Source organism: Lissotriton vulgaris, chromosome 11, assembly GCF_964263255.1.
Source record: "Lissotriton vulgaris chromosome 11, aLisVul1.2, whole genome shotgun sequence".
Lineage (NCBI taxonomy): Eukaryota > Metazoa > Chordata > Amphibia > Caudata > Salamandridae > Lissotriton > Lissotriton vulgaris.
The window spans coordinates 591597583-591621210 of NC_141699.1; the positions used below are offsets into that span (position 1 = coordinate 591597583).

At 46.7% G+C, this 23628-nt stretch overlaps 1 protein-coding gene across 1 annotated transcript in view; it reads right to left on the bottom strand.

Moving 5' to 3' along the window:
* Window positions 1-486: 486 nt before the first annotated feature.
* The window catches only part of REEP4 (receptor accessory protein 4), a 121542-nt gene continuing 98400 nt past the window's right edge, over window positions 487-23628 (bottom strand). Inside the window, exons 6-9 of the mRNA XM_086943685.1 lie at window positions 14198-14311; window positions 13951-14083; window positions 9355-9536; window positions 487-2447 (exon numbers count right to left, since the gene is read on the bottom strand). Coding sequence (XP_086799811.1) covers window positions 2382-2447; window positions 9355-9536; window positions 13951-14083; window positions 14198-14311 — 495 coding nt within the window. The 3' untranslated portion in view covers window positions 487-2381. The remainder of the gene's footprint in view (window positions 2448-9354; window positions 9537-13950; window positions 14084-14197; window positions 14312-23628) is intronic.

A 23628-nucleotide genomic window follows, 5' to 3' on the forward strand; every position in this document is an offset into this window, starting at 1 on the left:
ATTTTTCATGACTAATACATTTAAATGGAACTTGGGAACTGTTAGTTTCTGTGCTGCCCAAAAGAACAAATAGAAACCTTATCCTAGTGACTCATGAAAGCAAGAGTGTTAGTAAAGGAATGGCTGCTTTGGTTTTGTGGATCGAAAACTACATGACCTACAGTTAGCATGTATTACCACACTTTCCAGAGTAAGCTCCAATAGATAGCCGCATGTTCACTTAACTAACATGTCTAGAGTAGCTGTCTTTGTCTCAGTGCAGAAATTATGAGGCAAAGCCACAGTAGAAGAGAACAGAGACAAGACTACTCTTGAACACTGCTGACACTGGAGACAACTTGAACAGGTTCTAAACATTTAGGTTAGAGAATAGCCTTTCATTGCCCCCCCCCCCCCCCCCCCCCCCCATCACACCACCTTAACCAAAAAAATAAATACACATTTTGGGCAGCCTTCGACCAATTACTGTCAAATAAAGGCAACAAATACACATGAAAATTTTAATATTGCTTAAAAATGTACAATATAGACTTTGGCGTTAAAAAAGTACTGTGGTCCAAGAAATAGAAAGAAACGGAATAAGTCAGTCAAGTGTTCAATTTCAAGTAAAAGGATCTTGTGAGAAATAAAAAGCTGGTGTAGAAACACACAAAGAGTGGGCTATAAAAAGTAAGGGTAGAAGGACACACTGAAGTCTCAGGCAGGTAGCACAAAGCTGTCTCGAGTGAGTGTGTACAGGACATACAAACTGTGTGTTTTGTAAATATTTTAAGACTGGATCGCTGGTCCCAGGGATAATCTCCTCCGCGGATTATGGTTGACCATGCAGTGTAGTAGTACTCTTCTGTGATGTAGATCAGGCACCACCGGCTCATCTCATGACGTCTCCATTAAAACGACAGTGCTATACAACACAGCGAGCCATCATTTCCACTTGGGTCAACATTTTCATCATACTCACAAGCTTCGGGAATTCGCCTGTAGGAGGCAGCAAGGCTCCTTAAGGAGCAGTTTGCAGTGATACCATTTAGAAACTACAGTTTCGACCTTAACAGTAACTTCTTCCCTTTACATTTAGCTGGTCAGAGATACAAACGCATGACTATCCGTTTAACCCATAGGTCATAAAAGAAACTCTGCCAGCAATTAAGTGAAAACTCAGGTCAACGACCAGAGCCTCCTTGATACTGGAGGTTTTTAAGAAGGAAGAGGCGTGGGAGGGCCCTTCCTTTAGAAACATATAGGACAAGTATGCAACAGTCAGATAAATGAATGGCCTCAAGTTGGAGTGCAACTCAAAACAAATATAATGGAAATGAGGTGCTTTAGGTTCACAAGTGGACAAGAGGAAGGGCACAAATTAAAGTAAAAGGGGCAGAGGTTCACAAGTAGAGAAGGACTCATACATACAGGAAGGAAAAGGTAATGAAGGACAGAAATGCTGGAGGAAATTTCTAGAGCGCAGGAGGTGGGTAAAACTAGTTAAGGAGGATGAATACAGATGCATGCAGGCGGTAATGAAGAGGAGGGGCTTGGAGGAGAAAAGCTGGAACAAAGGTTGATAAGCTGTGAATATGGTTTCATACCACACCAGAAAACATAAGCGTGTTTATACCAGTTTCGTCACCATACAGTTATTCCTACAGAGTGTAACAGATCAAGAGGGGACTGACGAGTACATGTGCAGTGCTGCACGGTTAACCAAACCAAGGATTAGCAACCCCTTCACAAAACACATTCATGGTGCCCCTGAGAGATTACAGTGATTTAGATGCTCCTGGATCCACAAATGCAAAGGACTGTAGTGTCAAAGTTCAAGTAGTAAAGCACTTGATTCCATTTAAGAGTGAGGCTAGCTGAGAAGTTAATTTGGGTAAAATATTGCTTTTTGAAGCGACAATGCTGATCTAAATAAGATCTTGTGAAATTCCTCATGTTGAGTTTAGCATCCAAACTAAAATGTTGGAGTGCCAAACTAGGAGTCCATTACAGTAGGCCGGACAGTCTGATATCTTGAAGGGCATGGCGCAAAGGTGACAAGCAGAATATGAGTGGACAACACAACCAGAATCCAGCAGTAAGGGTGGGGGCATGTTGGAGGAGGTGGGGTGGATCGAGACCCTGCAAAAGTTACCTCCCAAAGCAGCTCCGCAGCCTGGACTACAGAGGGTAAAGGCACCATCCATGGAGGCAGAGACTTACTCAAACAGAGAAATTAAGACGGACAGAAATATTTTCTAGCCTCACAACACTCCTTGTCTTCAGTAACGGACTGGGAGCTTTTGTCAAAAGCATCAGTGCCAAGATATACATTTAACCAGGGGGCCCGGCCCATTCCCGGAATAAAAGCAAAAGTGTTCATCATCGAGGTCTCCAGACCACTAGCTGTCCTGGTCTGGCTGTACGACTTTCTTCTTGGTGCGCATCTTTACCATCCTCGCGGAGCCCTATAAACAAGAGACCATGACATCACATTGCAGTGTTAGATGGAAAAAAAATATCTTGAATAACATTTTTTTTACAACAAAAAAAAATATTTTTTCTTTAAACGAAAAACAAGTAAAAACAAGCACAAAGACGTGTAAAAAAAAAAACTAGTTGGTCAATAATAGAGCGGAACACTGGAAATTAACAAGCAGGGTAGTAAAAAATAAAGTCAAAGCCAGAAAAAATAGGGAGAAGGGAAGACCAGAACCATGCACCCGTAACCAACAGAGATTGTTAAGTATTAAAACACAAACCATCAGCCTTTCCCTCATATCCAAAAGCCAGAGTTCAAATATCAGCTACACTTCCTGGTATCAGTGAATATAGTTTATTGTACAACAAGGAATATCTCATGACAGTCTCCTCCATTGGCAGACTTTGAGGGTCTATGTCACAGGTGGAGGATCAGGTCCTTCATGTTCAGTGAGAGGTTACTCTTTGGTATAGGGGACACTCATCGGAAGTGGAACCAGGAATGACCACCTCTTGCAGGAAACCCACATCCGGCACAAACTCCCTCCATGGCGAATAGTGTTTGGCAATGGGCAGTTTTTGAAGTGAAAATGAAATTTATAGAGCGCGGCTATTACCCAGGGGTGTCTAGGCGTTGGCTCATTGAAGAATTGAAGCCGCAAAAGAGTGATCGATTAAAAAGCCAAGTTTTAAGCACCTTCCTAAATGTCAGTAAGTTGGTTTCGCGTTTCAATTCAGAAGGAAGAATGTTCCAGAGTTTGGTTGTGCCAACCAGGAAACTCCTGCTGCCCCAACCAGCCCTTCTGTATTTGGGCACTACCAAAAAGTTAGCTGGGGCGGACCAAAGTGTTTTAGTCGGAACATACCATTGAAAACTCCACCTGAGGAACTCCAGGCTGATTCCAGGGAGAGCTTTGAAGGCAGAGCCCAGATCCTTGAAAATAATGCACTTGGTTTTAGGTAGCGAGTGTAGATGTTTTAGCGTGGGTGCAGCTGACTTTTGTTTGGGAATGCCTAGGAGTAGACTGGCAGCGGCATTCTGCACAATCTGTAATTTGGCTAGGCATTTTCTTCTGATATTAACGAAGAGGGAATTGCAATAATCAACCCTCAATAGGACCAATGTAAACATTACAATTGTTCAATTGTTGCAGGATGAATGCAAAAATCTTTTTTAGCAGCTTAAGAATGAAGAAGGAAGCCGTAGTTCTGGTGTAAACATGGTTCCAAAACGAGAGGAGGTGGTCAAAGGTAACTTTAGCTTGGTTGCCGGTGTGGAGATAAGTGCTTGAGGCCACCATGTAGGTGCCCAAAAGGAGGTATTGCTTCTAAAAAGAAGGACCTCTGTTTTATTAAAATGGAGTTTCAAGCAGTTGGAGGCCATCCATTTCCCAACTACAAGCAAGCAGTTGTGGAAATGCGTGGCAGTATCCATAGGGTTACTAGCCAAAGATATCAGGATTTGTGTGTTGTCAGCATACAACACTACTGAGACACCAAATGATGCAATTAATTTGGCCTTGGGGGCACATACACATTGAAGAGCATAGGGCTCAGTGAGGCCTATGCTTTGTTTTCTCTTCGTTGTGAAGTCCTCCAGTGCCACAAATAGTTCTCTCTCCCAGAGGAAAGATTCCAGCAGTAGTAATGCTCAACCTTTTATTCCAATCAAGGCAAGTCGATTGAGTAGAATGATGAACAGTGTCGAAAGCCGTGGAAAGACCTAAAAACACCAAGGTGGCATTCCTTCCGGCATCTACTGCTTGTCTAACCTGCTCTAAAGCAGTGATCAAGGAGAGTTTGGAGCGATGACAGCTTCTAAAGCCTAACTTAGTATGGTCAAGATGTCCATGAGTCTCTATGAAGGAGTTTCTGTATTCATAGCCTTTTCTACTATTTTGGCTGGTGACGGCTGGGAAAGGCTGTCTCAATATGGGCCTATAGATGTTGGGATCACTCCAATGGGAGGGGAAAGTGCCCAACTTCAACATTAGGTTGAACATAGAAGGTGTGGCGCTATGACTTCGGGAGCCAGGTGATAAATCCTGGGAGAACAGGGATCAAGAGGGGGAACCCGATTTGGTGCAGATGTTTCATAACTAGAATGAAACCGAGGGACGAGAAGGAATAAAGGGTGGGTGAGACCCTAGAGATTATCTTGAACCGCTGTGTAAGCTGTCGGTGGGTGATCTGGCCCAGCATTGAACAGTGGTGCCTATCCCACCGAGACGTTACTAGAGAGGTTGTGGTACATAGCTGTTGGACTTGGCCCTTCTGGCAGGTTCACCCCTGAACTTTTTGCCTTTTAGTGTTACATAATTATAATGATTTCTGGTCATTGCGCACTGTGGCGCACTGTAAAGTGCGTGCGCTCTCTGAGTGCAAGGGTGAGATTGGACTGCCCTCCCATAGGAATGCATGGGGAATGTGTGTGTCCTTGGTAGTTCCTGATGCGTGGGGAGTGCAGATGCGAGTTTGGTATGTGCAGACTCGTGCGATTAAATGCTGCGCGATGATGTGTGCAGCGTTATTGTGTCTAGTGTGGACGTGCCACTTCTAGAAGTTGGCCTGTCTGTGCAGTGAATGTGCTGGCTTGTGATTGGCTGGGGCGGCTGGTGTGCCAGGCTCCTGGAGTCAGGATGGGTCTGCTCCGGTGGTGAATGGGAGATCTGCATGCTGATGGCTGGGGAGGAGTGCACCTGGGACCTGAATAGGGCTGGGCTTTCCCTCCACAATGCTGGCTCCACCCCCTGTGGTGTGTCTGATGTCCCTGACCCATACTGTGAATAGGCAGAGGGGCTGGGCAAAACAAAGTGCTCAGGAACCAGTTGTATCTGGTTCGCCCCTTGCCGACACATTTAGACAAAGGAATTGTGTGTATAAAAAGAGGCTGTGACCTCTTGTAAAATGTTCTTGTTTCCTGACTTGAATCTAGCAGGGGCGTGCTGCTGCTGGGGCCCAGGTGAAGGCTCGACTCCCTGGGCCCTGCCCAGCCCCTGGATGCCTGATGGAACTTGTGCTAGGACCCCTCTGCCTTGCCTGGGGGACTGGAGGACTTCCCTGGGCTGAGGAGCGGGTTGCTCCATGTCTTTATGCCCAGGACTTTTCCTTGTTTTTCCCCCAGTTGCTCTGGGGAACTGGAGTTCTTTGTCCCCTAGCGCCTGGGTCGCTTCTACGCCATTTTTGCCCATTTATTTAGGCATTTTCATCGGCAGGAGCCTACCCTGCATGGTGCTCAGGTGCCCACCCTGCGTCTTCAAATTATTTCCTCATTTCCGCAGGTGCTCACCCCGCTTATTGGCATCCTTAGCGGGTGCCCACCCCGCTTCTATGATTTATTTTATGATCGAGGGAGCCTACCCCTCATTTTGTGCCCCCGAGTCTCACTGGCCGCGGCCCGAGTCGCGTTAAGTTGGCCGCTGCATCGACGGCCCGCCTGGTTGTGGGCGGGGCCTGCGACGGAAGCGGAAGTGCGGAAGAAGTTTGAGCCTGCCCCGCAGGGCTCCCGTATGCCGATGGGAGCCCTGCACACTGCCCGGCCGGAAGAGGGAACTGCTGTCCCAGGAGCCACGAAGGCTCCACATCGAGTCCCGGTCCCGAGATGGGGCACCGAGTGAAGCGGGCGCCTTGTGAAGGCGGGGCTCCCCTGAGGAGAGAGAGCCCCGCCAAGCGCTACCGCCGCCAGAGAGGAGAGAGCGCAGGCCAGCAGCGAAGCGGAGACTGGCCGCGTCAAGAGTCCCGGTGAGTAAAGGGGGGACTGTTGCTGTCCTGGGTCGGCCGCAGGGCCCGTGTGCAGAGAGGCCCCGGTCAGAGCGCACCGTTGGTGCAGTGGGCCGCTCCAACAGTGACATAATTGTTTACAGGCTCTGAGTCCCCAGTTTGGCCGCATTGATTTAGAGTCCCCAGAGGGGGGACTCCAACGATGGGCACGCGTCTTCTTTCCTGAGCCCAGAGGGCTCCCAAATATGCCCCAAGTTGTTCTAGAGCCAGAGGGCTCCACCGTTGGGGGCATTTATTTCTAAGGAGCCAGAGTGCTCACAGGTGCACAGTATTTCCAGAGACGGATGGCTCAGTTTGGCACAGTCTTTGTCCTGAGGGGCTAGGAAAAGCCCCTGTCGCAGTTCTTGATTCCCAGCTGCCCAGCAATTAGTGGGCAGCTGCTACATTTAGGTTTTCCTTTTCTTAGGGGACATGTACTTTGCCTCTAGGAGGGAGACGCACTCCTTCATCCCTACTTTGGCCTTCCCCAGCTGCGCAGCACTTAGTGCCAGCTGCAGCGTTTAGGCCCCTTGCTATTGTCCCCAGCTGCCCAGCAAGTAGTGGGCAGTGGGCAGCTGCCACGTTTAGGCTTTGGCGCAGTGGCGCGACCTGAACTTTGATGTGAGTTGTGTTAAATATGATTTCTGCACTTAATGTGATTTATATGCTATTATGATCCATGTGCTAATGCTTTGGGTGTTAGGAAATGTACTGTGTAGTATGTGTTGCACACCCTGTGTTCTGACACCTCTGAATGTGTTTTTATGAATCATGTGTGAAGCTTCTGGCCTATACCCCTAAATGTATTTTCATGCTTAGGTGGTTGTTTTCCTAGTATAATGATACTAGTGAGTTCCTGGTTTCCTGCGTAATATTTTCCTAAGGTGGTTAGGGTTGCGTAGGTGGTACTTACCTTTTACCAGTGGTTACTGGTTGTGTGCTACATGATTATTTGGTGCTACAATTGCTCTAGTTCTAAAAGTGCTTATTCCTGACAGTGGTCCATGAGGCCATGTCCCATGCATATAATCCCCTGTAAATTCTGCCCGTGCCTCTGGCACATTGTAAAGTGTGTGTTTACTATCTAATGTGTTTTGTAATACAAAGGCTATTTTTACATATACCTTGTGTGGAGTTCCTTGTGTGTGTGTGTGTGTGGGGGGGGGGGGGGGGGGGGGGGAGGGGGGCTGGTATGTTGTTGCTGTGGGTACGTGCGCAAATGCTTTACACATCGCCTCTGAGATGAGCCTGACTGCTCGTGCCAAGCTACCAAAAGAGGGTGAGCAGGGGTTCGTGCCAAGCTACCAAAAGAGGGTGAGCAGGGGTTATCTTGGCGGGTGACTTCCTTGCCCTGACTTAGAATGGTGGGTTCTGCCTGGCTTTGGCGCAAGCCTTAGCCAACCAGAAATACCCATTTCTAACAGCCTTGATCTTATCCTGAAAAAAAAAGTAGCGAGGGAGTTACAGAACGTTTGGCTGGAGTTCGTGCTAGTATTGATGAGAGGGTTTGAAAGCTTGTTTAGCGTTGCGAATAGCTCTTTGGTTGAGTCTTTAGCAATTTCTATGGCGTGGGTGTAGAGTCGGGTTTTCTCAGCAAGGATAAGTGCTTCATAGGTGGTATGTGTTTGGCTATATGTCTCCCTATCAGTGGAGTCATAATGGAGTTGCCATTTTCTTTCTTGTCAGCGACAATTGCTTCTGCTCCATTGAGAACCAAGGCTCTAAAGGCTTGGTTCTTTGGTTTTTAGTTTTAAAAAAGATGATCCAGTGGATAAAGGCTACTGCTGCTGAATTAGGATAGTAATTTGGCAATAAATCGTTGTGGGAGAGGGCTGACTTAGGCCTCTGTTGAGATGGCTAGCCAGGGGCGGAAAGCTTGTGGCCCTTTAGATTGCTGAGCATTATGTAATTTATGCTTGGCCTTAAAAATAACAGACCACTAGATGGTCTGACCAAATTGGAGGAAGAGGTGGGAGGGTTTGAAGAGCGTTGTAGTTGGAATAAATGCCATCCAGTAATTTTACAGACCCATCTGCCTTATAACTCCATCCCCACGAACATACAAATACAGGCAAATCACTAACTATCAGGTAAGGCTGACCAATAAGGTCTTGCTGAGCCCCTATCCTGGGAAGTAATATATGATTAGGCCAGAGCTCTGAAGAACCCCTACCATGGAGAGTAGTAAGGGACCCAACATTTTCCAAAAACCTCTCACCTAATAGCATTTACCACCTATGCAACTGCTTCTCAATAACACTGCATCAGCAGCAGTATGCATTCAGGCCTACCTTCTGTTGGAGCCTTAATATGGTTTAAAGCACGTTAAGACCCTGTGCTTGTAGAACGCCTTCCTAGGGTTGGCGGTAATTGTCTAATTGAACCACAGCTCCTACATAACCTTCCATTGGTACCAGTCCTGTGTAAGGCATTATTTCACACCGGAACCCCTTCAATAAGGAATAAGTCTAATGAACATTGATGTGTACAGCAGTATGAATCACAGCACAGCATGTGTAAGAGTTCAGCCAAAGGTATGAGCACCTCAATGTCCAGCTCAACTGTTGTTCTCTGGCAGGAAGTCTAAGCCTAGTGATCTACTGAGCTGCAATACAAAAAAGAGGCCCAGAAACTGGAGCCCCCCACGAATGGTCCAAATCATCTAGCTAAGGTAACCTTTCAAGAAGGACCCCATAACTGGCTTGCTCAACCCAATTAGGTCAATTAGCTAAGGTACCAACTACTATATGTGCCTTCCTATAAACAACAGTTAACCATTCAGTACCTGGTAAAGGTCCAAGCTTCCTATAATAACCTCCTACCATGAACAGCAGTAAATCAATAGTGGTTAAGGTCTTGAAGGGTAAAATCACAAGGACAGCACTACATGGATGAGGATAAGATCTTCTAAAAACCATGTAACAGGCAGCAGTATCGTAAAAAGGCAGCTCTGACAGGAACCCTTTCATGGCAACCAAACAGGGATAAGAACTTGTATTCTGCAGTCTACTGCCTGTGATCCCAAGCCCCTGCAGGTTCATCTCAAAGCCCAACTGGCAAAGCCCAACTGGCAAAGCCCAACTGGCAAAGCCCAACTGGCAAAGCCCAACTGGCAAAGCCTTGTAAGCTCCTCACCTCTCGAGCCAGCGGCTTCTTCTTAGACACACGCAAGCTCTGGCTCCTGCTCAGCGGTTTGGAGACAGGAGCTTCACGGGTTCGAGCTGTGGTCCGGGCATCCATCACCTCCGAGTCAGACCAGTGCTCGTCCATGGAGTCGCTCTCCTGCCCAGAGTGCCGGCCGGTGGGGCCATCATAACCTAATGGGGCAGAGGATATGGTAATCAGAAAGATGGTGAAGCCACAATTACCTGCCCACCCCTGGCATCCACTTCTCTACTGCAAACCCACCTTTTAAAAGAAATAGTACAAAACAAGTCTGAATTTAAAAGATGTGGTGACACACTAAAACTATTAGGAGTGTAAAAGGAAGAGGTAAAGGTAGAAATAAAGTAAGTCTGTGGGTTAGTTTACTTAACAAGCACTCAGAGGTACATTTGTGAACTGAGCCAGGAAGTATTTCAAGTAGTGGTGAAAATTTAGGAGTCAAAGCACAAATTCCGGCAATATAAAAAAATAAAAAAAAATAAAAAACACAAGAACTATGAAAACTTTGAATTATCATGGTGAGCTGGAAAGAAAGCGTGCAAATAGATCTACATGATAGAGATAGAGAGACAGATAGAGAAAGAGAGAGAGAGATAGAGATGACTAATTTGTTCTGTTGGTTTACTTTACTGGTTGATACAGCGGTCTTGGTACTACTCAACTATATGGCATATCAGAACTGTACCGAATGTGTTCCCCGTGACCTGTTAATATGTTCTGTTCAATGTTGTACTTTACCTTGAGGAACTGTTGCGTGCTTAGCAACGGCTAAACATCAGTCATATTCGGATAACTCTGCACACCCAAGTGCAGCAGCAGGAAACATGCACAATTGGGTCTTTATTCTTGTGTGTGCTGTTGCATTCTTGCGGACACTAAATTATATAGAATATCAGACTTGCGTTCGATGGGTCGGATTGTACTTTCTATGCGTTATTGCTGGAAGGGGAGTTCCGTTGGGAGCACAGTGATACCACCTAGATTATGTATCTGCATAGAGTTGAATGCATGCTTTGTGTTAGGTCTAATGTTTCTTATTGGATGCATCGTACAGGTATACGAATGCTCTACTCCACCCTTCTTTCCTGGGGAAGGGTCACAGTAAGCCCTGCCACTCTTCTACTTGGATGGTGCCACAGCACAAATGTCTCTGCATGTTTGGAGCAGTCCTCTTTTTTCCTGTACACAGTTCTCTCAAGTTAGAATCGTGTTTGCAGACTCATGTATTTTCCCAATGCATTCCCAAAATTGTTAGCCTTGCCAACCCTATTTGAGCCCCTGTTCAGTGTGAGAAGGCACCCTCTCCCACATTCAGAAGATCTAAGAAACCACGACACACTTAAAGACGTGTTTGAAGAGCTTTATAGGCCTGCGCAGAAACATCTGCTAACCCAGACTACCTTTACTGAATTAAAAATGGGAGTAGACCTCCAGATAAATGTAGGAAGGTGCAGAAACCCCACATAATGACATATCCAATGCTTCTGTAATTTTCCAATCTACTTGTTGCAAAGAGATCTCATTCTAAAGCCATTTAAATCCAAAAACATGCTACAAGTGGACATCTGCTTTCAAGATTTGACTGTATATCTATAGGGAAGTAACAACAAATGCTAACAGGTTTAGGCAGCGTTCGAAGACTTACTAGTGTATTTGCTGGGTATCTCTATACTGAACTAAAATACAGAGGCTCAAAGATTCTACTTTTTTTATGATGACTCCTACACAAGGATGGGCGACAGGAGGAGATTGTCTTAGAGCTCATTTTAAAAATCCCACAGTCAGCCTAGTTTCCGGATATAAAATCTGGAAGTGGGATTGACGATTTACCCCAACCCATAAGAACACATTTGAGGAGCGATAAAAGTGGTTAAAAGATGAAGCTTGGGAATAGCTTATGGTCGCAATCCATCATAGGGATAGTGCCAGGTTTTGGGGAAATGTCAACCGCCCTCTTTTCAGGACCAGCTTGGTACCCGTGCTGTAGCTTGCCATCTTGCCTAGTGTTTGGATCGAGCATTTTAAATCTATTTATGATTTGCCTGTTTCTTCCCTTACTGTCATGCTACACGCTAAAGCGCTAACCCCCATCATTTTAACAATAGATGAGGTCCCGAATGCTATTCGTGTACTCCCTGCAAATAAGGCTGCCAGTCCTGATGAGGTCCCACTTTATTTATTAGAGTCCAACTTAGACTTTTGGGCTCCCATTTTAATATTCTATTTAAACACAGTAATGAAAGTTTACATCTTCAAAGCCTGTCAAATGATTGTACCGGTTTTTAAGAAAGGCAACAGTTCAGACTTAAGTCCTATATGCCCATTTCGCTGATCAGCTCTACAATTAAGACAGGAAGCTGTATATTGTTGGACAGGCTTGTTGAATGGGCAATCGAGCAAAATGTTTTAATTGACTCAATACGGCTTTTGCCCAGGTCTAGGCACAACGGACCAGAGCCTTAACCTGTATCCGATTGCTGCAAAGTACACTAGCAAAACAACGAGGGTTAAATTTTTCATTTATGGATCTCAGCATAGCATTCAATAAGGTCAACAGCAAGAAACTTTGGGCTAATGTGTTGGAGATGGTGGCTGATCCACAGTTTATTTTTTGCGCGACCTCCTGTTTAACCTTACAGCTTTCATGAGATTTTGTTAGGAGGGTCAATGCACGGAGCACTTAGCCAGGGAGTTCGCCAAGGCTGTATTTTGGCCCGGTTTCTATTTATATTATATATTAACAGACTAGAAAAGTCACTAATAGAGGTTGGTAGGGACATGCCTACTAGTTCTCGTCCAGCCCGGTTCTGCTTTCAGCAGATGGCGCGGTCCTTATTTTGCGCACTGCTTTGGGTCTAGACAGTTTGGTTGATCAATTTGCGGAAATAAAGGATAGCATTGGCCGAAGTACAAATATTTCCAACTCCCATATGAAAGTAGGCCCATGATCTGCTAAGACTAGATCCTACTGGGTCAAAGATAATCCTTTTAGTCATGTCACTGTGTTTTCTTATGTGGGAGTTTTATTAGGGTATATATTATCCAGGAGCATGGCTTCAATGTTCGGCTTCACTTTCAGGCTGGGTCGTAAGCCTATTAAAGCCATGCTGATATCTATAGAGCAAAATGCATTTCTGTGCAGCTTATGGTAATGTGTGGTGGTTGTGCCAATATGACTATCCTGCATGTGCTTGAAAATAAGTTTAAGAAAACTAATTTCCCTCCCCCAGAGTGCATCCTCCTTTACCATTCGTGAGGAGTTAGAGCTTGATTATTTAGAGGATGTATTGAGGTTGTGGCCCCGATTCCTATGAATTTCGGTATGGGTCCGCCAGCTAAGCATTTTAATAGTTTAATATTAAAGGACTATTTAGCCAATGGATTAGTTATATTAAGTGTGGTTTTATTGAGTTTCTTGAACATTCAGGGTATCTAGTTGTGAAGGATTATAATTGGCCAAAGAGAGGAGGTTTAATGGTTTGGAAGGCAAGTGAGAGAATACTATCGATTAAGGACAAATGTCTGTCAAAGCCTATTCCCTAGTCCAGTGAACAATGCTAATTGAACCATACCTGGTTTACAATATGTCTGATCATCATCAATTTCTTTTAACATGTTTTAGACTGAACATAATGCATCACTCATTAGCAGTTCCGCGAGGTAGCTCTTATGACGCTACTTTCATCCCACACAGCTGTGACAGTATTTCGATCCTGGACACATTGCACTTTCTAGAAAACACTTAGAAAGCTTTAAATTGTTCCGTTGCTTGCCGATAAACATTTTTCAAGTTCAATCTGCACTGCTTTATCTAATAATATTTCCGGACGTGATGACTTGATTTAACATAGCTAATTTTGTATCTTGTGAAGTTCATGAGAGAAAGTTTTTATTTAATATATAATGCAATGTTAGAATACTTGCTGTCAGTTCGATAACGTTTTTTTCATGTATTTTTTCCGTTTTTGGCGGATTTTAACTGTTGTGTGTTTGTGTTCTTTTACGTTTTTCCAGCAAACCCGAACAAAGATTGATGATGATGACCCCAACATACTTTTGCCTCAAGCAAAGGAGGAAGGTCTTCTGCGCTACAGTGCACACATCAAGCTTCCACTTACAAAACGGACTACAACCCTATAATGATCACATGGAGCACCGGATCCAAAATATGGCAACACTTAAGGGGCTCCTATCTCCAGTCTTTGGGGTGTACTCATGATGGAGAACCAAGGGCTGGGAATGAAGAATGGGTCACCAAGCACAGGAATTTTGAGCTGCCCCCCCACTAGTGGAGTTTAGTCTTCACCCGTGATTGGTACCAAATTCTGCCTCGAAAGGGTGTCCAATTAAACACTTGTAGCAATTTCTAGAATCATACATAATGTGATTTTTTTCCAAAGGGGTCCCAACTATCCAAGGAGGAGAACTGTTCATTCCATTAATTTCGTATTATGGAACTTTTACAACAACTTAGAGAAATGGTATGTAGGACCTCTGCCCTTTAGCATTCTTGGTCTGGGCCTAGACTGGACAGCAAAATAGTGGTAAGAAAGATATGGAACTCACCCAGGGGTCTTCGTCTCAGATCTTGAACATCAGGGTACAGTGGGTCTCTATAGTGTATCGGAGCATCATCCGGCATCGCCCGCAGATCCTGCATGCTGAAACTGCGCAGACGTCCAACTAAAGCGCCCTGACCCTGAAATATGAACAAATAAGCACTCTGTACATAGCTGTAGCTCTAAGTCCACAGCAATATTTACTGCAGATGAAAAAGCACCCCCCCATTTTGTAAAAACCCCTATCCGTGTACCTTAGATGCAGCCTGCACGGCTGCCGTAGCTGCAATATTCAGTCCTTTCCTCCCAAAGTTCACCATTGTCTCATAGCTCCTCTCCTTAGCTTGGATTATGTAGGCATCAATCTCCTGCAAGACAGCCCCGAAAAAATATTAGGACGTAGTCTTAAGCTTTAATTCAACAGAGTCTATGAAAATAAACTATTTGATTATTTCTCCGACGAGGCAGAAAAAGTTAGACCGGTAACTCCCAACTTATTGGTCACAGAATTATTCATAGTACAAAATCTTGAGAATAGCCAATTCAAGCATTAAAATACCTAAAAGTGAAGAAAGCAAAACATATTGCTGGGTTTGAAGCAAATGTTGGAAAAAGAGTTTTAGCAAAGGATTTTAATCTTTACAAAATGTAGACAATGATCTACTAGTCCTCCGGAAAGGGGGAGTTTCCTGAAATCACACACTGCCTTATTAGAACAAGCATTTACAATGCAATGGTTTCGCTTTTGGAAAAGTTAGAGCTATTGGCATTGTAAATGACAAAATTTGTATTTATATGTTGGTTTTGTCATTTACATTGCCATTAGCTTAATCTCTCGCAATGTGAGACCTATTGTACCCTACGGACGAGCTCAGCAGACAGCAATTACTACCACTCACCCACCCAGAGCCCCACACACACCCACCCAGAGCCACACACAAACACACAAACACACACACACAGAGCCCCCCCACACACACACCCAGAGCCCCACACACACACCCACCCACCCAGAACCTCACACACACCCACCCAGAGCCCCACACACACACCCACACACACACACCCACCCACCCAGAGCCACACCCACCCAGAGCCACACACACACACACACACACACACACACACACGCCAGGCGAAACCTAAAAAGTATAACAAATGAAAATGCAGAAGGAATAGGCAATATACAAAATGTACAACCTCTTTTTACAAACTACTGTAGCAGAACCACAACAGTGCTAACCTGAACATTACAAAAACAGTGCAGTCTATTCTGCAGACTGAAAATCACTTTAAATGCTTTCGACTGTCTCATGGAAAGAATATAAGAAGTGTGTACACAAATTCACAAATTGAAGGAAAGCAACGTTGGGCTGTTCTTTAAAAAAGTATGGGAGGCTCCATGCATGCATCTGTGTTGTCTGCGCCCAATGTGTGTTGTAATAGCAGGGGATCATCGCTAAAAACGTACCCATCACGCCATAAATAGGCCTACAAACTTCTAAAAAAAATAAATTAAAAAACGGCCCTTATACTGATCTGTCAGACCAGCCAATCGGGCCAGTCCGATCCTGGTGGTCTGTGTACACGGATTGAGACTGGGCCATGTGGCCAGGTGGCACTTGAACCTGGAGCCTCTGTCTGCAGGGTCACTGTTCTACCCGGGCCCCTGGCTTGATGGAGGCATCATGGACGGTGTGGCTTCCGGAAGTGGCAATCCATGAAATGGAAAGAAGGGCTAGCAGACTGTCAACAAGGGTGTGTGGGCAGTGATGTAGAAAGAGCTTCATGGGCACTAGTTTAAGGAAGAAAATGGGCCCCCTCTCATACATTTGTAATAAAACATTGGCACTAATGGAGGTGAAGTTGACCCCTCATGCCCACGGGTCCTGGCGTAAATAAGCCCCTGCTGGTGTGCTCGGCTGCTCTGATGTGCACCCTTCCTGAACCGTGCGCTATTGGATACTATTTGCAGGAGCCCCTACGTATTGGCTGGTGGTCAGCTAATCAGCCGTGCCGAACAGAATCTAGGCACTGCTCGGCGAGGGAGGGAGACCAGCCAGGCAGAAAGATGCTATTGCGTCTGAGCGTCTTGTGAGCACCATCACTGTACCAAGCGAGGACCACCGGAAGAGAGGCCCAGTGCCCCTTCGTCAACGGGTCTCACGCTTGCAACTGCAGCTCTGCGGAGCTGATGGTAGCCAGCAGCTGCCACAACAGACACCAAGTCAAACAACTCCCTTTCTTCCCTGCTTCCCTCTTCAATGCGAAGTGGACGCATTTGCTACCTTTTCATTGGGGTAGGACGGGCCCACGGACAGCGGGAGGGGGGCGGGTGAACGGGCTCACGGACAGCGGGAGGGGGGGCGGGTTAACAGGCACACTGAGGCAAAACCTAAAAACGTAAAACAAACAAACAGACAACATGAGACGGGATAGAAGAGACAGAATACACGCACAAACACAGCAACGAGACACACAAAGGGGAGACGACATCAGACGGGATACACGAGACGAGTTAAAGACGAGCCAAAATAAATCTCAAATAAAAAAAATATCTGTTACAAGCATACTGTGCAAACACAAACATTCACAACACGGAGCCAAATTATAAACAAAATGCTGCTTACCTGATCGAAAATAACAACAACTTCCTGGCAACGTAAATCTCGCCGACCACTCCGGCTAAAGGCACTTCCAAAAAAGACGAAAACATCACGGGAGGAGAAAAAAAACACGCCCACAGCCGCATGACGTGAGAAAAGGGGCAGGATGAGAAAAACCTCGCCGGTACGCCCACGAATCGCCTCGGACCATGACGGACAGATCTCACTTCCAATGGCTAGCCTCCTTTATGGAGCTAGCCAATGGAAGTGAGAGGCGTGACAAAGGCACCATTACTCTTCTCAAAAGTTTTCACCTGCGCGAACGCTGCTGTGCATCGAGGCCAGGCGAAACCTAAAAATTAGCAAGAATCGCTTTATAAAGGAGGCAAACCTTGATTGCATAAACAAGGTGATTTTTAAAGCACAGAAATGCTGTACATCATGGAGGGGGGGCAACATTTTTTTCTTAGTAGCTGCTTTTTAATCATTTCTGCCTGCAGATTGCAGACAAGAAGTGTAAAAAATATCAGGTGAGAGGACACGTATGGAATTCACATCTGCCGAAGCAGACAAAGGCCGTAAATTAGCAAAGGCCGTAAATAGGGAACGCTACTATACCTGCAATAAGAGCATCACTAAAAGAAGTCGGGGAAAAGATGGAATCCTAACGACGGCTACAAAGCCTATTTTAAACAAGCAATCCAAGCCAAAAAAATAAATCCCCACAAAATTAATTGACAAACGGTTGCTGCAATGCAGAGTAAACCGGACAAAGGGGAAAGCAGCCTTCTGGGAATGGAGGCTGGGAGAGCGCAGAGGCACTTTGTTTTTTTGCACTAAGTCGGCCATTCACATACGATAGGACACCCCACATAAAAAATTGATGGGACCGAGACTGGTGTACTTACCTCGTAAGAATTCTATAGCTTTGAATCGGTGATCGAATCATAAGCTTTGCACAAAGTATTTAATTTTGTAACAGATCAAGAACCATCCTCCAAAGATTGATGACAAAATAAAAAGCTTGCTGAGCATTGGATTGGACTGTGCTTCTGTAACTGCAAACAATAAATAGGTCAACCGGTGTCACACCTCGTCAGATTCTTTGGACCAACGCTTGTGCGTATTCACCTTAACCATCACAAATACTGCATTTTTTGCAGAAAGGGCCCAGAAGGCTGCATTAAAAAAAATAACCATCAAAAGCTTCAATAGGGAATTATTATTGAACAATAACAATTGGTTGGCAGTTCACCATTATTGTAGATTAGCACGGCTGAATCTTTTTCTCCACAATTAAAAGTAGGATGGAAATCCATGCGGAGAAACCTGGCATCAGGAATTACTGTTACCAGCTGGTATTTCTGCCTGGAATTCCATTTATCGGAAGTTTGAGACCTTCAGTGCAGAAGAACCTTAGATATGGTCTTACTAAGTGGAATTCTGCTGCATTGCCTAATCCGAGGGGTTTAACTCTCCCATTTAACACTTGCTCCAAGGGACACAAGTTCTTCTCTGAGAGGTAGGGGTAGGGGTAGAGGAAGGTGAAAAGTTCTCTGGTCTCAGTGGGGCGTGGAGCACTGCCTGCTCTATGCTTGTATCAGAAAGTGGTATGTTGGGTCAGAGACAGGCTTGGATGCTATTGTAGCCAAAGTCTAAAGCAATTTAACAGGCCACAATTTGACTGGTAAAATCCAGTCTGTCTTTCCTGCGACACAGGAAACCAGGTCTCAGAACAATAGGCCTTTTCTAATGAAGCAGGGCAGAACTCCACATAGGAATTCATTCGACTTGACTCGCAATCAGGCTCTTAATGTTTGCTCTCTTAAAGTACAATTCGTTATTATCAATATTTTTTTGAAAATCGACAGCAGGAAGGCATCTTTATAATGTCTGATTCAGGCAACTCCAAGTAACTGAAAATGCATTCCACTTTCAGACTGGTCTATTTTACATATTGTGTAAACTGACAAGGTTGCTGATGTGCGTCTGTCATTACCTGCTACTTCACTCCATAGGAAGGCTCACATATAAATCTAAAAATGGGACAAAGTTACTTACCCGAAACCACTTTCCTTTTTCAGCCCAAATCTACTCTACAGTCACAGACTGCATTGATTAAGTGGTAACCAACTATTCCAGCAATCACCCCCACAGGAGCACCCACCCGGGCGGAACTATAAAGACCCGTGGTCTTGGCAGCATCACTGGTGGCTACTATTAGTAAGCGCTGAACAATCACTTAGCGCGGCCGCCCCACGGTCGGAGGCAAGATAACGAAGCACCGGCCCTCCTTGGTTCGACCGCGGACTTTTTACACCGGTCTGCGACGATCACGAGACCAAGGCCATGTCTAACAGAGGCCCCAGGAATAGCACTACTCAGGCCAAACTGGACAAATTCGCTTACGAAAGGCAAACTCCTCCCCAAGATCAGCGCAAGAATGCGGGGAAAGCGACGGAAACCGAAGGGGCGAAGAAGGCCACACTAGAGGACGTCCTGGCGGCACTGGCTCAGGTGCAGGCAACGGTGGGAGCAACAGCCACGGAAGTCACCCTGATACGGGCGGACCTCCAGAAAATGAACGAAAGAGTAAAACAGGTGGAGGTTGTCACTAAATCCTTGGTCGAAGACGTGTTTGAGTTACAAACGGCGATGGAACGGCTACAGACTGATAACAAACTGCTCAGAGAAAAGTTGGATGACCAAGAAGGGCGCTCCCAGCGCAATAACGTTCGAATTTTAGGAGTGCCGGAATCTGAAGACAAGGGTGCAATGGACCTCTATGTGGAAGACATAATCAAAACCAGACTCCAGCCCAAAGGCCTCTCGAACTTTTTCTCGGTGGAGCGGGCCCACAGAGTGCCGGGGGGCAAACCCAAGACATGTGGGCCGCCTAGACCAATACTGGCAAGGCTTTTCAATTTCAGAGACCGCGACGCCATCTTGCAGGCCGCAAGGGTAGCGCCGCCGATCCAAATTCAGAACTCGAGAATTGCCTTCTTCCCAGACTACACGGCAGAGGTCTCTAGGAAAAGAAGAACATTTCTGGAGGTGAAAAGAACCTTGAGGGAAAGGAACTGCCGTATTCGATGCTTTTCCCGGCCCGGCTGCGAGTGGTGGCGGATAAAAAAGTGTGGTTTTTCGACTCTCCGGAAGCGGCCCGGGACTGGCTTGAGGGATGGCACACCGTGGACCAGCAGCGGAGGCAACCCAGGTCTAATCAGGATCGCAGAGGTGACAGCAGGACTGGCTCACAGACGTCGGGACGAGGAGGGGCGGAGGGCTCTCCGTCCCGCGGTTTTGCGGGGGCCGGCGGTGAAGAATGAACCCCACACTCCGGCTTTTGAAGGCAGGGCACTCGCTGAACGCTCACACACTGTTTAACTGCTGCACATGGACACTGGCATGAACACCCTGAAGGCACGCAGGGATGCCGCCTGCTCGGGGAGACGCTCTCCCCCCTACACGCAAGTACTCTGGTTGCGGGATGGGTCAAGCACTCTGCTCAGTTGGGGGGGCGGGCAGTTGAAAGTCCGTTAGGCAGGGTAGCAGGGAGGGGGGTTGTACTGTTACAGTTAGGAATGTACATATACAGTTGAAGACAATGCCTAGATTTCCGCATGAGTCAATACAGGATGGGTGGAATGGACAATGATCATATGCCCCCATGAGGTCCCTCAGCCCTTTGCTAAGCACTTGCGTAGCCACCATGCATGAGACACTTATTAGCCAACACACCATGGATCCCATAATAGCGAATGGCTAACGTTCCCGTCCCTGTAATGGGTGACGTAGACCCTGAGTCGCAGTGCCCTTCCTTGCATCTACTGACTTGGAATGTAAGAGGGCTTGGGGACAAGGTTAAACGGGGGTTGGTGCTGACCGCAATCAAGAGGCAAAAGCCCACCATAGCGCTACTGCAGGAAACTCATCTGATAGGGGGGGGCTACCAAGGCCCTGGATAGACGAGGCTATAAAATGGTGGTCCACTCTGGGTTCACGTCCGGTTCCAGGGGGACCGGTATCCCGGTACAGAAAAACGCACGTTTCATCCCCTTACAGACTAAGACTGACGACCAGGGCTGCTTTGCGGCCCTGCAGGGGCAATGGGAGGGGAAACTTTTCAATCTGGTTTCAGTATATATCCCACCAGCATTGCACACGGTACACCTCCCAAAACTAGGTGACTTCCTTCTGACTCTCCCCGAGGGTGAGATTATCCTAGGGGGGGGGGACTTTAATGCAGTTCTGGATGCACAACTCGATAGATTCCCCACACCGGTTCACACGGGAGGGGTCACCCACCTCCAGCGTTTTGTAAGGGCTATGGGACTAACTGACATCTGGAGACATCTCCACCCCGGTACGAAACAATACACTTTTCACTCCGCAGTGCATGGCAGTCTCTCTCGCATCGACCACTTCCTGACACTGGGTGATGGTCTCCAACATATTGACACAATGGCAATTCACCCTCGAGGGATCTCGGACCACTCGCCACTTACACTGACACTTTCCTCTCAGGTACGATCGCGCAAACGCATATACCCCATACACGCTACCTATTTTAGGGTTCCCCAGGTTCGCAAGGCTCTTAAAAAAACGACACAATATTTTCATGAAAACGTCCACTCAGTGCGTTCCCCCGAGATACTATGGGAAGTTTATAAAACGGTCTTAAGGGGACAGGCCATTAACTCCATCACGGGTCATAAAAGACAACAGTCCCAAGAGCTCATTAATCTGGAAGTGGCTTTACAGGAACGGACCACGGCTCATGAACAACACCCCTCTCTGTCAACCCTACACGTACTTGCCCTTCAACAACAATTATACAACGATCACCTGCGCATCCAAGTAAAAGGGCACATAACCAACACTCAAAATAGAATCTACGAGGTGGGTGAAAAGGCTGGGAAAATGTTGGCATGGCTTGATAAACGGGAAGGTAATTCCAGGGGAATCCAACGCTTGAAGGACGACCAAGGGGCGGTGCACACAGACCTGGGATGTATCACTGAACTACTTGCGACCCACTTTGAACGGGTATACACCCCGGAACATGTGGTTACACCTGAGATGGCCAGAGAAATATTAGCTCCGATCGAGGTCCAAACATTATCACCGGAAGCATCGAGTGAGCTGGAAGCGGACATCACCGCCGATGAAATCCAGCTGGCGATTCGGGCACTAAACCCGGGTAAAGCAATGGGACCCAATGGCATACCCATTGAATGGTACCAAGCAGTGCCTGAGACCCTCAGTGAACATCTGCTGGGGATGTTTAGGGAATGTCTAGAGAAGGGTTCCCTTCCTCCGGACCAGCGTGCGGCGACCATAGTAACCATTCCTAAACCAGGTAAACCGCCTGATGAATGCTCCTCTTATCGCCCCATATCATTGCTGAATGCCGAAGTTAAAATTCTAACCAAACTCCAAGCAACAAGAATCTTGCCCCATTTACCATTAATTATACACCCGGATCAGTCCGGATTTATGCCACATAGAAACACAGCGTTGAATCTGCGCAGGCTACACGGCGTGCTGGCTAGAGCAGATTCTATCACCACACTAGCGGTGATATTAGCTCTTGACGCTAAGATGGCATTTGACCTCGTGGAATGGGCGTATCTATTTGAGGCATTGAAACGCTTGGGATTCGGGCCCCGCTTTATCGCGTGGGTCAGACTACTATACACTGACCCGGTGGCCCATGTGGTAGCTAACGGACATATCTCGCGCACGTTCCCACTGGGGAGGGGCACGAGGCAAGGTTGTCCCCTATCGCCCCTACTGTTCGCTATCTCCTTGGAACCCCTCGCTACTCTCATAAGGACCTCGCCTCTCCTCAAGGGCATATTCTGGAGCGAAGGGTGGGAGGACCGGCTGTCTTTATATGCAGACGATATGTTGATTTATCTAACAAACCCCGAAAGCGGGGTACCGGCCTTATTGCATATCTGTGACACGCACGGCAGAATTTCCGGCTATACGTTGAATTGGAATAAGTCGGAGCTGTATGTTTTGCAGGGACAGGCCCCAACACTTGGTGCGGCGTGCCCCCTGGCGATAGCGGGCTCGTCGTTTAAATACCTGGGCATTCAGGTCACTAGGGATCCAATGGAATTTATGGAAAAGAACCTGAAGCCTCACCTGGATAGACTCAAACAAGATGTTGCATTCTGGTCGGGTCTCCCACTAACACTCCTGGGGAGGGCTGCACTCTACAAAATGATGGCGCTGCCACGATTTTTGTATGTCCTTGAAAATACACCCTACCCGGTGGCCCCTAGATTTTTCCAGAAGGTGGCAGCGTTACTTTCTAACCTCTTATGGGGAAACCTCCCTGCACGCATAGCGCAATCCAAACTGCACAGGGGATGGTACGACTGTGGTATCGCCTTACCTAACCTAAAGCTTTACTATTGGGCAGCACACCTTAAGCCCATCAACCAGTGGATCCACGCATCACAAACCGAACCAGCGTTCCAGTCTGACAGGGCACAATTAGGCACGAACAGCCTATTGGGTCCATTATACGACCACCGTAAAATTTGCGCCTTACTGGGGCCCACTAGACTAACGGTGCAGTTGTGGCATACAGCAACAGCTGCGCTGGGTTGGAAGGGGAGGATCACCAAAATGACCCCACTATGGGACTCTCGATTGTTAGGCAACATGAGAAACAGTAAGGGATTCACACACTGGGACACTATAGGGATTTCCACGGTGGGCGATCTCTGGGAGAGGAACGGGGTGATACCCTTTGACCGACTAAAAGAATTATATGAACTTGGTGACAGGGAGCTTTATAGGTACATCCAGATACAGCACGCACTACTCACAGCCTTACCCCCGGACACAGAGCTGCCCGAGTCTTCGCCACTGGAAGACCGCCTCCTCACTGATTTTATGATGGAACGTGCAACATCTCTCACATACCGGAAATTGCTCAACAACTTCCCGGATCCGACACTCATTAAAGGCAAAATGGGAGGGAGACACTAGTGAAATGGACGAGCATGATTGGAATGAAGCACTTGGGTCCCCTAAGGAAGTAGGCATCTCGGCCCGAC